The sequence below is a fragment of the Macrobrachium rosenbergii genome, chromosome 35, assembly GCF_040412425.1.
Source record: "Macrobrachium rosenbergii isolate ZJJX-2024 chromosome 35, ASM4041242v1, whole genome shotgun sequence".
In the NCBI taxonomy this organism is placed as follows: domain Eukaryota; kingdom Metazoa; phylum Arthropoda; class Malacostraca; order Decapoda; family Palaemonidae; genus Macrobrachium; species Macrobrachium rosenbergii.
The window spans coordinates 4,108,164-4,123,599 of NC_089775.1; the positions used below are offsets into that span (position 1 = coordinate 4,108,164).

General features: G+C 39.6%; 1 protein-coding gene across 1 annotated transcript; it reads left to right on the plus strand.

Annotated features, from left to right (window-relative positions):
- The first annotated feature begins 57 nt into the window (after window positions 1–57).
- spoon (spoonbill) lies at window positions 58–14,750 on the plus strand. The gene is made up of 8 exons (XM_067134217.1): window positions 58–702; window positions 1,415–1,537; window positions 3,257–3,380; window positions 4,372–4,520; window positions 4,886–5,066; window positions 5,949–6,158; window positions 7,496–7,629; window positions 8,984–14,750. The coding sequence occupies exons 1-8, from the start codon at window positions 58–60 to the stop codon at window positions 9,053–9,055; spliced, it is 1,638 nt and encodes a 545-aa protein (XP_066990318.1). The 3' UTR covers window positions 9,056–14,750.
- Window positions 14,751–15,436: the final 686 nt, after the last annotated feature.

Genomic DNA, 15,436 nt, shown 5'->3' on the forward strand with positions numbered 1-15,436 from the left:
ACAGAATCCAGCCCCGGGAACTTGAAGGAAACTCAAGTAGACAAAACGGAAGTTGTAATGATCAGAGAAGTTTCAGAACCTCGGGACGTAGATGCCAAAAAGCAAGGGAAATCTGGCGTTTCTGCTGATGCCGCTGGTTTAGATCAGGGTAAATCTCAAGTAAAAACTCCTGCACCGAAGAAGGAAGACGCGAAGAAGCCGAAAGGAACGGAGGGCAAAGCTCCAAGTGGTAAAATCACCAAGGAAAGCTCCCCGTCTTCAGAGTCTGGCTCCGGCGGAAGACGCAGCTACAAGGGCCGCACCAGGAACCCTGTGGGCGGTTCTCCCGGCTCGGCTAACGAGGAACCGCCTGCGCTAAAGGAAAACGAAGATCGGGCTAAAAACGAGCTGCGCTCGTCGGTCGAAGATCCTGCCGTGACTAAGGAAAAATCAGCCGCGGAATTGTCATGGAGGGTTTCGAACACAAAGCCCAACAAAGATCACACGCCCGCCCAGCCGAAGGGAGACGCAGCCGTCGGCAGCGCGAAGGAATCGAATAAAACCGCTAAAGATTCGAATAAGACTCCAAAGGCCAAGAAGGAATCTGTCGACTGTTCGAAAAATAAGAGCTACAAAGAGCGAGTCCGAAACACTCAGGGATCGGAGCAAAACAGGAAATCTGAATCCGAGGACAGAACGCTGGACAACAACGACAGGAATTTGGTGAGATGATGTTTATTGTTTGTCGAGTCTTGCTTCTATTTAGTGTACTCGTTATTTCATTCATTTATTGGGCTGGGTCATAAACTTAGTAACTGAGTTAAAATGAAATGAGAAATTTTACTTCATAAAATTCACTATTTCCATACAGGTAAAATGCACCAGAGTCAAATGATTAGGGAGATGACGTCAAAAAGACTTGAAGACATTATAGCCTGTGAACACCCACCCGCTTGATGTCTGACTTATTAATATATAAAATGATGTAGCTTTAGGTGGTCTGAATCTGCAGTAATAACGGATTTTAATTTGAAAAGCAAAGACAAAAATCAAGACACAATCATGGTCTTTCAAAAGTTGTTGCATTGTGTCCAGTATAGTGTACAGTAATATGGTGTTTATGGGTTATCAAGATATCTTGACTCAGATTTCAGGCTGTTTCAGGTAGAAGTACAAAGGGGACTTCTTTTCTCCCTTTTCTAAAAAGTGAAGACAATTATATCAGTTATGGAAAGCAAGAAAATTTATATTAAAAATTGAGCTTGTCATTAGAATTCTCTTCCTAGTTAGGATGGCAATTGCTATAGCTCCTGTTGAAAGTCAACCTTTTCCACAAAAGGTTAAGTCAGGTTAGAGCCTGTTTCATCCACTTGAAATCCTGTTAAAGATACTGATGGCTCACTCATCTTGAAATCTGTCTCTCCTCTTCTTGCAGAGATCCAACGAAAGCAGTCAGGGTAGCATCGGCGAAGTCGAACCCGAAACCTTGTTCAACCCTTCAGCGTTCCCAGTTACTAGTCAAGAAACCTACATCTTTTACGAGTTTGAGATACCTCAGGTATGCCTTGCAGTTGATGGATTACCTGGTTTGGTCAGGATCTGCTGTTTCCCTATACAGTATGTAGCTTACTAAGTAATTAAGTAGCTATACTTTTTACTCGGTCGGCAGTTAAAAATTTGAAGTTCGCGGTGGCGATTCAAGTGTTTTAAGTGTAGGTAACTACCCCAGCCTCTGTCGGGGAACGACAGGTGCAAGAAAACAAGAAAATCATCTTTTCTGCCGACGTTCGACGCAACATCGAATGCTTTGGTGGTTGGGTTTGAAGTTTTCTTCGTCGTTTTTCCAAGGAATCGGTGAAGTATTGTAGATTTTGGTAGCTTTTTAGCTTAGCTGTTATTCCTACAATATGTCTGATTCTAGCTCATCAAGTGTTAGATATTGTAGTGAAGGATGTAAGACTCATATGGCCAAAGTGACTCATGATAGTCGTACAATTTGCGCTAAGTGTAGAGGACGAATGCTTGAAAGATGTGACATGCGCTGAATGTGTTGGATGTGATGAGAAAAAGCGGAAAGTTTTAAAATCTCATTTGGATAAATTAGATAGGGACAGGAAGAGGAAAGCGGCTGTTAGAGCCGTGAGTAGGGCTGTGAGTTTAGAGCCTGTCTCTAACATTCAGGTCTTAGACCATAATGTTCCTCCTTTCTCCTGCCTTTGTATTATGCCCCCATCCTTAGTCCTCCAAATATTTTTCCACCAAATCCTGTTCCTGGCTCCCATGCTTCCGATCCCAATGCCGCAGCCAGCCTCGAGAGTAAATTTGACCTTAAATTGATCTTGTAGTCAACACTGTATCAAAATTAGGCAAATCGCTTAAGGTCCTGATGGACCAAGTTCAAAATTTTAAACAAATGTCAGTGTCATTGCCAGTAGAGGAGGTGGCTGTCCGTCCCGCTGATTCTCTTAGACGAAGGTCACTGTCACACTCCCCTGAACTTGGGATAGACATACCGGAGGTCCAAGGTAGGTCAGTGGGGTTTGCCTATGGGCAGTCGCCCCCTCGTCCGATTCTGTGTTGCGTAGTTCCAACAGCCGTTAGAAAGGCGTCGTTGTGAGTGCCCACCAGTTGCCGTAGGATTCTGATCTCTCCAGTCTGGGGAAGAGATGTGTGTGGCATTTTCCAGGTGAGATATCATGGTAGAGAGCCTTCTCCCATTTCTCCCAAGCACTTAAAACAATTGAATCGCTACCACGAACTTCAAATTTTTAACTGCTGATCGAGGAGAAAGTATAGCTATGTAGTTACTTGGTAAGTATATACGAAACTTAATTTTATCATGAAAATACCGTTTCCGATTAAGAGGTGGTATATGTATGTCCTCTGTAGTTCTGTATGTTTTTCCGTAGACTCCTCTGATAGTGTCCTATTAGATATCCAAAGTAAATACACTGTACTCCTTATTTCTTGTACTAGATGCGTTCAAGGAGATTTAGTTGTCCATGTGAAAATGTGTGAGCTATGTATATTGATGATGACAAATTCCAGGTATAAAAATTTTGTGTATTCGGCAGTCTTTCGACTGCGTTGCGTACCTGGTGTGAAGGGTGTTGTGGAAATAATTCCAGGTGTTGTACTTTTTAAAAAAATTGAGTCTTGTTTGTTGTTGCCAGGTCACCTAACCCATTTTCTTAAGCTCTGATTTGGGACATATTTGCATAAATTTGCAACACAACAGTGAGTATTTAGATATCGCTTTAACGATAATGCATTGCAGGTTTTAGTTGGCCGACTGATTGGCAGAAAAGGCGCATTTGTCAACAAAATTAAGGCAGCCACGGACGCTTCTATAATCGTTGGTCCCCACAGAAACAGGAGATTCAAGATGTGTTCTGTGGAAGGTAAGGAAATGATTTGGATTGAATCGGTCTCTTTGGGGATATTATATTATCATCTTAATGGTTCTTTGTAGGGATTACTAAAGGTGTTTGCAGCATCCCCATGGCCCATAGCAGCATACTGTACTCTTTTTAGCATTCTACTTTACCTCCATACCTGCTTCCTTTATTCTGTCATGCTGTCCAACACCTCTTAACTGTTCTTCCATAGTGCAGAAGTGGAGTTTTCTCTCAGTTCCACCTTTAGACCCTTCTACTTCAATTCCTTTACTTTCTAGATCTCTGTCGTACTATCCAAGCACTCAAATCCCTCTTTTCACTAAGCATTGAATGGCCGAAAGTGCCCCAGAGTTGGCTTAACAGCTTCATTTTCATAGATCGTTATCGTACTTCTTGTGATCACGCATTTTAGTAACTCAGAATTGTGGTCAGTTTAGCTTGCTTCAAATATCGAGATAGCATCCACATCACAATGTTCTTTGTATCATTCTCAAGCACAACTAAATTGGTAATCTGCTTGTACCTGTTAATTTTCACTTTTCTGTATTTTTCTTCCTCATGATGTAGGCACTAAGAAATGCATATATTTTATGCAGCACTGATTTGTTAAGTGCCATTCCAAAGCAATACCTTTATCATCCTGAGTGTAGGTCCATTTTCATGCACAGTGATTTGGAGGCATCTTTTATCTTAATCCAGATTCACATTCATTACAGTCTGTAGTTCCAGATTCTCAAAATATCCTTCCTGTACTACTTGCTCCCATCCACAGAGACAGTAACTCTTCTCATTTTCATTTGATTTCATTATCTTGTCACGGTCTCTCTAACTTTTTCTGTTTATTCCATATTTCAGTTCTCAAAATCTCATTGTCCTATGAGTTCTGTAGTTTAATATTATAAAGCACCATAACTCTCAGGAATTTTGTAACTCGTGGACTATGCTGTACTGTCACCTATAAATTTTTATACACAGTACTTTTTTTCTGATACAGGTACAAAGTCACAAGTAGAGGCAGCTTTGGACATGATCCGCGAATATTTCCCCATCAACCGGTACCCCGAATTGACGCTAGCGCAGGTGCATAGTCGTTCGCCTGCCATGCCACCCGTTCACGGCGTGATAAACAACCAGGCAATGCAGGTACGGCGAGATGTACTGTCTTTTGTGATGCGGAATGTCTCGAGAGAAAGTTTAGATTGATTTTAAGTATTTCCAGGCCATTACAAATCAAAATTAAGAGTAGTGGCAGGCTGTTAAATCAAAATTAAGAGTACAGTACTTGCGGTCTCTTGCAAATCAAAATGAACAGAGTATTTGCAGGCTATTACAAATCTAAATTAACAGAGTCCACCATTTGCAGGCAACTGCAAATCAGAATTAACTGGGTATTCGTAGGCTATTGCAAATTACAATTCATTTTTTCTTTTTTGAAACAAAAGATAAACAAAGCAATCACAATGGTATTTCACTGTTTCCGTTTTGACTTGAGTCGAACCTCTCGCCAGATCGAACTTGCTATGGGGGTCGTCGTAGAGGTTCGCGTCAGTGCCGTGGCCAGCGGCAGCGAGATATGGGTTCAGCAGCCACTCCACCCTTCGTTCTCGGCCCTCCAGCGCCTTCAGGCTTGCATGAACCTCAACTACGGTGATGGTTCCACCACCCCGCAAATCCCTGGTCCAATTCCGGGTAAGTAGGGCTTATTAATCATGATAATGTCAGGGATCATAGAGTATATACAAATTAGTAGAGGTTGAATGCTGTTTATGGGAGTCGTTCAGTAACTTGTCAGAATATACGTTCTGTGTGGGTCAGGTTGGTAGCGCCCTTGCCTCTCAGTTTGAAAGACCTGGGTTTGATCCCGATGTGTCAGAAATTTGTGTTATTTATTGGTTTGTGGATTTATTTTTTCTTTTGTAATAACTGATCTCTTCTGTGTTTCATTTTACCTTCTGTTACTTTTTTTCAAATGAACACCATTGAATTTCATGTCAATAGTCCCTGTGGGTTTGTTCCGTATAAAGAGGGTTCATGTTCTGAATACTGTAATAATAAGAAGAAGAAGAAGAAGAAGATTATAAAAACAGTAACTTGCACACGACTTCCCAAAATGCCAGCCCTCAGGGATAGGAACAGCTGATTGTACCCTACTTGTATCAGTTACCAGAGGCTGTCAGCTGTTTATCTTTGGGTAGAAAATAGAAGTAGTTATCCAATTAGATAAGGACAATTGGCACCACTAAGTCTCTACATATGCAGAACTGAAAACTACTTTGGAATAGTGTCCCAGTTTTGGGTACAGAAATTTTGAACCGTATCTTTGGAGGGAATTTTATCAGAAACCAAATGGAATTTTATGTGGGTGCACAGTCATTTCTGGTATGATACATTAAGTAGTTTTAAGTTAGGGACATTGGCTGATTAAATATTTAAGTGTTCTCCCATGAAAAGTTACTGTCATTTCTGATATGACACATTCATTAGTTTGTAAATCCGGGACATAGGTTGATCACACATTTGTAAACTTCTTCCTGATTCAGTCCAAAGTAATCATTGCTGTTTTTTCAACAGAGAGAACTGTATGCGTTGCTCAAATAGACACTCAGTGGTATCGATGTCAGGTCCTCAGTGCAACAGAGGAGACCGTCTTAGTTGTGCTATTAGACGTCGGTGGTGCCCTCACTGTTCCTGCCTCGTCTCTCAGACAGATTCGGAGGGACTATGCAACGCTACCTTTCCAGGCGACGCAGTGCTTGTTGCATGGAATTCAGCCCACATCTGGTAAGGACGTTGATGTTGGTGTGTAATGTTCTCTCATTTTTAGTGATGTTCCCCCAGATATGTTTAATTTAGATGAAAGGGTAATGTTTGTTTCAGATACACAGTATTTAGTTAGTTGGGGATCTGCTTAAGGGTGCTTTCTCCTGATGTACTTTTTTGCAATTTGTCATTGATATTTAAGGTACTTTTTTGTGATGACAGCAGGCACAGTATATTTTAGAAGCTTTCATAATTTAGCATTCACTCGCGCATGTTGGTGGGATATACCTTTGGAAGGTTGCATACAAGGTGCTGATTTTTTATCTTGGTGTATTGAAGTTTCTGTCCAAAGTTTCTATATACTTTTTGATGTGTGTGCTTCGTATTTACTTTTCCTTTTAATGGCTTCACATCGCCCTTTTACTTTGATGAAATTTTAATCCTCTAAGATGTTTGTCTCTATGGTATTCTGTTCAAAACTGTTAGTTTTATTCTTTCTGTTTTCATTCATGTTTGTGACAGGATTGCCTTTCTTCTCGCAGAAATAGCTCTACTTGTGTCCCCTTTGGGGCCTAATGCATACCTACAAAAGTATCTCTTTGTTTTAAATATCTTGAGCCTTCTTACTTTCATTTACCGTGGGATTATCTGACAAATAAAGCGTGCATATTCAACAGTTTCTGATGTCAGGTATCTGTTCATGGGGCTTATACTTTTGTGAAACAGTTACTGTCTTTTACGAAGTTGTTTTAACATGGAGTAAGAGGGGAGGCTTTATATTACATTTCATTTTGCAGTTAATTTTTAAATATTTGGTATTTTCTGGCTTTTTCTGTGCTGTGATTCAACTCTGCAGGGATATGTTTCTGCTCTCTACCCTTGTTACTTTTAGACTCTCAAACCATTATAATCAGTGCATTTTCTAAAAGGAACCTATCATGAGCTTCAGAACTTCTTGTCATGTGTTTATTATCAAACACATGACACTGTTTGGTGGCCAGCAAAGGTTGACCAGTCTTTGAGACAAATCTCTAAACAGTTTTTGTTTAATAAAGCAAGTTCCTAGGAAGTTGTAAGTTTTTAAATAATCTGCAGGTTTTCACTGGGCAACTGTGAAAGGTAATAGCATTTTTTTTTACTTGTCTTGTCAAATATTGTATGTATGTTCAGTATCATAAGTTCCTCGAAAGATTAAAAGTCAAGTCTTTTATTAATTTTGATTGCATTTATGTATGTCTGTGGTTAGCCCTCTTCATTGTAATGATAAACTCAGTATTATACTCGTATTTACAGTTCTGTTTGATGACAGTAACCACAATTGTGCAGACAGCGAAAGAATAACGATTCCTTTTTTGCAGAAGAAGGATGGGACGACACTTCCACAGCGTTCTTAGAAGAACTAGTTAGCGGGGTTATTATGTCAGCTACTGTCGTATCGTACATGCCTGACGGGGTGCCTCTAGTCAACCTTTACCGTTGTGATCAAGACGAGGTAAGAATTGGAAGAGTGGTCTTTAATTTTTCTGACATTTCATCAACTTCGTGCCCAAGTAGGTGTTGCAACGATGCAAGATTGAGTTTACTATAAAAAAATACAGTGGCAGAATAGGTGGCAAGGTTTGTATATGTGTAGGAACAAATTGCATTTTTTAAAAGTAAAATGCATTTTTCCTAACACAAACCCGAGGTCCTCTACTCAGGTTACCCACCTCAGCCTCCCCACAATCTGCCCTAGGCCAGAGAGCAAAGTGAATGCGTGACGCCGGGCGGGGGGTTAGCGTGGGTCCCCCACTGCAACCACCCAACTACCTGGCCAGTAGCTATACTACCACAAAGCCTTGTTAAGTCTTTAGCTGCCAGTTCAGCTTTTGTCGAAAGTAACCCCTTTATAAGTAAAGGGCCTCGGGTTTGTATGTTAGGAAAAATGCATTTTACTTTTAAAAAATGCGATTTAACACGAGAGAATTGAATTTTTTGTTGTCTGCATTTGTGAAACTCTTACAATGTTGGGTGACAAGTTGCCAAGGTATTTCTAACCTAGGTGTGAACTGTTATTGTTGAAGGTCCTGGCCCTCTTAACTTGGTTACATTTGTGTTCACTTGGTCAAAGTTAGTAGACAAATTACCAGGTAACACTTACAATGAGCGGTGTTCAGGAAGAACCCTAAAATGACATCCGTCTGTTTGGAGATTTTGTCGAAGGTGATAGATGGAATATAACCTGATGTCAGACAATGAGAAAAGGCTCTTGCACAAAGTCAGGTAATGTTAGTGGATGGTGGTTATGCATAGGTAGCTGTAGTGAATGTTATGTGTCGTGCAGGTCAGCCTTGCTGAGGTGGGAAGAAAATTCAGAGATATAACCTTGGTACTTAGAGGACCAGGTAAGGAATGAGGACATATGGAAAAGCTGTGTCCTAATTCGGTTTAATGCAGATTTGAACATAATTGGTGGTGCGGCGCTAGGGTAAGTTTTACGAGTTTGATAGTGTCATTTCAGTATGAAAAATACTCCCCAACAATTATTATTATTATTATTATTATTATTATTATTACTCACAAGATATGCACATTTAATATGGGATAAGCCCACTGGGGCCATTGACTTGAAATTCAAGCTTCCAAAGAACAGGGTGTTCATTTGAAAGAAATTACAGAAGGTAACTGAAAATGCAGAAAGAAGAAATCAGTTATAAGAAAAGAAAAGAAAAGAAAAAAGATGAATTAATAAATAAATAGGTAAAAATATCAGTAAAATACTTTAACAAAGTTGAAGAAAGAGGAAGCCCTGAACGTATTGCATCGCGAAAACTCGGACACTGATTAAAGTCTGTTTTTTGTTTCAGTTGATCTTCGTCAACGAAAGACTCGTCACTTCAGGCCACGCGCGATGGATGCCCCTAACACCTTCCAGCTGAAGCTTCTGGGAAGACTACCTGCAGATGTCTGAGCAGTCGTTGATCAAAGACCACCTCACGGCAACTCGAAGCCCCGCTGCTTGTCGCCTCCGCAAGGAGCCAACGACCCGGTTCTCGCTGGTTTGTTCAAGTGGCTGGCTGGTTGGCCTTCCGGAACTGCGCGATGTTCTCCGAGAGATTCTATTTATTTTTTGAATGATTTGCAAGGGTTCCCCTTTTTCACGAACTGAAAATTTTTGAGTTTTGAGAAAATATGTGCCTTTATAAAGTACTTTGAGAGAAACTCCAGGATTGAAGGACTCTTCTCGAGTTGGGTAGGTCGTACGCCAACGCGGATCTTAAGGTTGCCTTGTTTTACCGTACTGCAGTACGAGTTTTCCTTTGTAAGAAGGTTGGTGGAATCGGGGGTCTTCAGTCTGCCGCTCCTGGTGTTCTTCCTATAAAGGTAGTTTAGTATTCCGTTGCGGAGGCAGTATTGCTGAAACGTGCAGTTACTGCCTGAAAATCAAACCCTCCTGGCCGACCTTAGAGAGTTAAAATCTACAAACTTTATGGCCTGTTAAAATGACAGTGATGTTTTTCCTACAAAATACTTAACAGACGTGAATTTTTATTTCACTGCGAGCGAAGTTGTTTGAGCTGCCTGTGAAAGGAATGTGATGCAGTATTTATGCTTTACCAAACCTGCTTTCTTTCTTTTGGACTCGCTTAATATAGCTAGAGATTCTCAAACTTATTTTTGGAAGTTGAATTAAAAGAGTAGATTCCCTTTTTATTTACGTGCTTGTTTGGGAGGGTGAAATTGAATCGGGCGTAAGATACCAGTGGGAAAACAGCTGCATATTTAACAATGCCATTCACTGTGCAACTAATGTTCAACATGCAGCAGGTAGGAGTGGTTTCTTTCCTTTGACCCCAAATTTCCAATGATGTTCAGTATTGACAAAATATTTGGACAGGCGCGAGCAGGGACTTAACAGTTTTGTCGGCTTTGTAATTCTGTATACCATAACAGGTTTATTTTGATATTCTTTGATTCTCATATTTAAAAGTGACTTTTTTTTTTGTAAATATGGCTAAGTTGATGTACATATGATTTTTCTTTCCAGCAGTACTGCTCGAGACCCATAGTTTGGTAAAGCTTGAACTACGTGCTTCCTGAAAGCGCTGTGGATTTGAACGATGATCGGTTTGCCTTTTTTTATGTCGGGAATTAAGAGTCGAGTTCAATTCACTGTCAATATATCAGTCTGGCAGCAGTTGAGAATTGGAACAGCCACTTGTATCGAGTCTAACTGACGATTCCGCAGTATACTTACCTTCATTCCGTATCTGCTCGTTCGCGTTCTACTGTTCGTTACGTCCAGTAAATTTCTGTTCCGACCCCTTCAGTCCAGCTTGTTTGATTCTGTTGTATGGTTAAACTACCTAATAATAATGTTTCAGGTTTTTACTTTTGTTGCGCAACTTTTAACATTGAAACTGCCTAATGATAATGTTTTGATACTTTTTCTTGTTGTTGCGTCGTTATGGGTTGGTGGGGTAATAGGAAGCTAACGTTTTGACTGCACGTCTCCAAGAAAAGTTGTATTAACAAAAGTTTTATCGTTTTCGTAAAGAAACTATATTAAGTAAGATTCCACTTATTTTTGGGATGTGATATATCGAATGCACACTAGCTCATTTCCACGTTGATCATACTAGCATGGTAGAGGTGAAAGAGTGAGGTTTGCCAAAATGTAAAGGTTTAAAAAAAGCAGTTGATGTCGTAGGTTGACATTTGTATAAACATTGGGTTTAGTGCAGCTCAGTATATCGCTAGTTCTCGGCTGTGATGAGCGACCATTTTCAAATTATTCTGTAGCTACTTCTGCCTTCATAATGGCTGTTCCATTCTGGTGCCACATTCATTGAAAGCTATGTAGATTTTCTTTGTTTTTTTTTTTTCTTTTGCAGATTTATACTTATTTCACATTTCCTTTTAAATCATCAGTGCCTCTTTAAGGAATATTTGCATGTTTCGTGTGTTGTAGATAGTGAAAATGAGAGAGAGAGAGAGAGAGAGAGAGAGAGAGAGAGAGAGAGAGAGAGAGAGAGAGAGAGAGAGAGAGAGAGAGAGAGAGAGAGAGAGAGAGAGAGATGTTGATTTCCATAGGTTGAAGTACGCAGGGTTGTTTAATATAGGCTTTGAAAGTATAACGAATTCAGTGCTTTGAGTGTCTTCTAGTAGGGCAGGGTCGTTGTCGGTCATTAGCAAGACTTGTATATAATTCAAAGAGTACAGAGAAATTGAGAAATAGAATTGTTATTTGGTAGAAGCTTGGTTTGTGTAATTAGCTTTTGTAATTTTTGGGTGTGTTGACCAGAGTTACCACTTGTGAGTATGAGAGATGTTCTGTCCTGTAGTTTTGCGTTGTTAACTGGTCGACCTGATTTCCAGTTAGGGTGCTCCAAGATAGACGTCTGTGCCTACGCATTGTAGTGTGTTATTTAGATTTCTTATGTACGTGAAGCAGAACGAATGAAAAAATGAGGAACCTTACATATATGTACAGTAATGATATACATGAGCAAAATTCCACTTGTCAAGAATTTTAGATTTTTCAAGAAGTCTAGCAAATTGTGAATAGGTAGAATGGACTTAGGCCTAGGTAGTGGTGGGTTAGAACTTGAAGTTTCACGGCCACTCGTGGCTATTGTGTAAATTCAGTTTTAAGTGCAGTTCACTCCAGGAAAACAGGATTATAGTTAGAGTAATTATTTAGGCAAGATTGAGCATTTTTGAGCTTACGATATCATCATTTGGTTACTGTTTATCCATATGTCACAAAACTGTTTGTATGTGTGTGTGTGTGTATGTGAAATATTACTTAATTGGTAAGATGGGCAGGTCTTCAATTCAGTCCCTTCGAGAAGTCATATGTGAGACACCTCAACTTTTGCAGGTTCATATCAAAATTTCCAGATATCTGTAACCTACTCCATAAAAGTGTGGTCGTGTCCCAGTCCGATGACAGATCCTTCAGGCCGCGGGTGTAGTAGATTCTGTTGAATCTATCGCCGTTTATTTCAGTCGTTAAGCTTGTGGTTGTGAAGTTGTCACACACTGTGTTTCCATATTACCTTCAGTTCGACCTCAGTTCCGCTGTATGCAATTAAATGGAATGATTTTTAAAGTGCTGTAGTTTTTGCATTGTAAGTTCTGCACACACATATAATGATTAAGACAAGGTAAAACTTCCCAGAAGTTTTGTTGTTCGGGGAAACTTGTGATATTGAAGTTGAAATTTCTTGGATTGTTGAAGAACTTTGTAATTACTGAAGTTTATGATGAGAAAATGTTTTTGTGAATACAAACGTGTTACTTCTGCAAATGCTGTCACACCTAGTCAAAGCTGTTGGGCAGTGCGAGTTGCAGCGATTGAACGGATTGGCTAGTCGCTGCCCGGATGTAGGAGACTCTCAGAGGTTTCGTTCTGTTTGTCTAAGCAGTAATCAAATTGTGCCCCAGTGATCTCCGGAGGGTGTAGTTACTATGCAAACAAAACTTACCTAAACAGTTCTGTTTACAGAAAGGAAATTGGGTCCTTTTCATTCGTGTATTTTCCGAATGGAGTGGGTTGGTCTTACGATAATCCTCTTGCCTATCATACTTTCATCAGAGTTTGTATACTTGAATCCTTCCTGTTTTTTATTGTTTTTCACATTGTCCTACCTTTAGTTGTTAGTTATTAGTGTCAAAGGAGGTACAAAAATAAGATATTGATTCTTATGTCACACACTAACATAACTCTTAGGATCTTAGTCACTCGAGCGATATACGGTAAGCTAAATAGTTGGGCTTGTGCAAATGCTTTTATCATAGTTCTTCAGTAGGCACTAAGAGAAAGGGGGAATGCGGTAGATTTAGTCGCGCTAACGTCGGGGTGAGTGAGTGAAAATTTGAGAGGCAGCTGAATCTCTATATTGTGAGGTTTAATTATCATGTACAGAACAGCTCGGTGAAACAGTTCTTAGTCGGAGTGGTGTAATATACTCTCCGTGGGCAAAGACGGGAAATCTTTCGAGATGTCGATATGCGCAATATAGATTGTCTGCAGCTGAAAGGCAAATTGTTATACAACTGTTACCAGTTTTTGTTATTTGAAAAGATCGTTTTGATCACCCTGAAATGAGTAGCCCTGAAGTTTACGAAGTGTATTTGTTCATGAGGTTTCGCTGTTTGGAAAAGTTGATCCTTGTGCCATTGTAGTTTACCATTATTGATTTCATGAATACATTTTATTTTCTCTCCTGAGAGGGTTAAGTTAAAGGTTCCAACTTGGAATATTGAGTGTAAACCATTTAAAAAAAACTGCCTCCTTTTTGTTTGAGGTAATGTAAGCTATTGTTTCGTATTGTGAACAAACTTTTTCTTGTGCACAAGTTTTTTTAAGGCCCTGTGGTAACAGCCCCGTGATGTATGTGATTTAAGCTGAAAATTATCAGGTTTATTAAGAAGAATATTGTAATTTAGCGCTGTAAGCATCTAGCTGGAACCATTTTTTCAAATTCCTATTTTCAGACTGAACGCCAGATGGAAGTCTGTAATGTAAGTGTCCGCGTGATCAGTCCTCGGTTAATCGTAGCTTTTGTTTATCAGAGACGCTGGTGACTTGGTTGTTAGTGATTTTTGTTTGACAGTTATTTCACAAATGTTTTTTGTTGGGGGTACAACCCTGTGGACCCTTTGCCTAGACCTTTGACCCTAAATCACAATCGGTCTGTGAAGGCGACTGACCCCAGTTTGTATAACTCCTTACGTTGTAGTATTGTGTTGTTCTGTTTGTGGTTTCAGATAATTTCGTAATTTGCAGATTTTGACACGCAGAAATTTCCGTACCCACATTTGCTGTCAGGTGTTGAAAGCAGGCATCAGAGATTCAAGGTGGTTCAGGGTTTGGTAGCTCTTTGCGATTTCCAGCGCGAGTTTGAGGGCAACTATGTCTACGAGTATTGGTGTTAAGATTTTGAAAACCAGCGATCCAACCGCTAACTTCATACGCGTTTCTATTTTCATACAAAAGTCCTTCGAAGCGTACGAGTGAGTAAGTCACATACATGCAAATTGGACGGAGAAAAGGGTGTTTCTTTGCTGGTTTCAATCTGTACTTAAATGCTTCATTTTGTTTACCCTTTGCCACTCGACATGAAATGTCGTGAAGTGTCCCTTTTCAATATTGTTAAAGGTTGGTCGGGTAAAACGCGGAGGTTGTGGTTTTACCGAGGATTGTTGATTCCCACCCGTGACCCTTCGATTCGAACGCAGCCTCCGTTCAGATTAACAACGCCTCAGTTATCAGAGATTCGAGTATTTTGAATGCTTTGCAAGTTCTAATCTTAAGTGTGTACAAGAGAAAAAAAGAAAGCTACAAAAAAATTGCTGAAAGAAGTATGAAGTAGATGGGTTAGTCTCTTCGATTTTTTAAGGGCTCCGTCTGTCTTAATTAAGGTTTATGTAATGATTAAGTTAAGAGATATAAAAAAAAAATAAGCTTTGATTTGAGAGTGCCAGGTATAATAGATTGTCTTGTTATTTTCAAATGGTTAGTAATTACGTTTGTAGATTTGGAAATAACCTCCTTCCATGTTTTGTAATGTTAATGTAATGAAAATTTAAATATTTTGTATGCAATACAAATGACTACTAAATGTTCTTGGTGGTTTAACTGGTCCTGAAGATAGCCTGATTTATGTATACATCTTTATATAAAGTACAAACCATTCTTTACCAAATCCTTTTAACACGCCTGAAGGTGACTTGAGTTCGACAACCAAACTGGTACCTGTACCAATAAATGGTTGATCATAATTCTCTTATACCAATTTAGTATTTAAGCTGTGCCAAGTGAGCCCATTTTCATGTATTGTTCAATTTCCAATCCTTCAGTTCCATTTTTATGACTAATGGTTTATCTTTCCAGATTCCTGTCAATTGTCAATTGAGTCATCACAAACTTTATATTTTGGCTTTTCCCTTTATGGGATTTTGTGTGAAATGAGTTCTCTCTCTCTCTCCACTACCCTCCATGATTTGCTCTTTCTGCATGGGCCTCCCAGGAATGTCAAAAGTACCTGTCCCTTTTTTCAGGACTTCCTGGGTCTTCCTGCAATCAGTCAGTGATGAAAGAGAGTCCTATTTTGCAGTGACCTTTCGTCACAGAATATTTACCTTCCATTGAAAATACAAATCACTTCTTTACTGACATTTCCTCTATTTGTCATTGTATGTGACGTCTTTGAAACCCAATTAAGGCGTTCACTTGAAGGGGAGTCTACGCCTTTCTTTAAAAAACAAAGAGTGGGTTACTTTTTTGTATATTGTTTCAGCAGCTTCAAAAT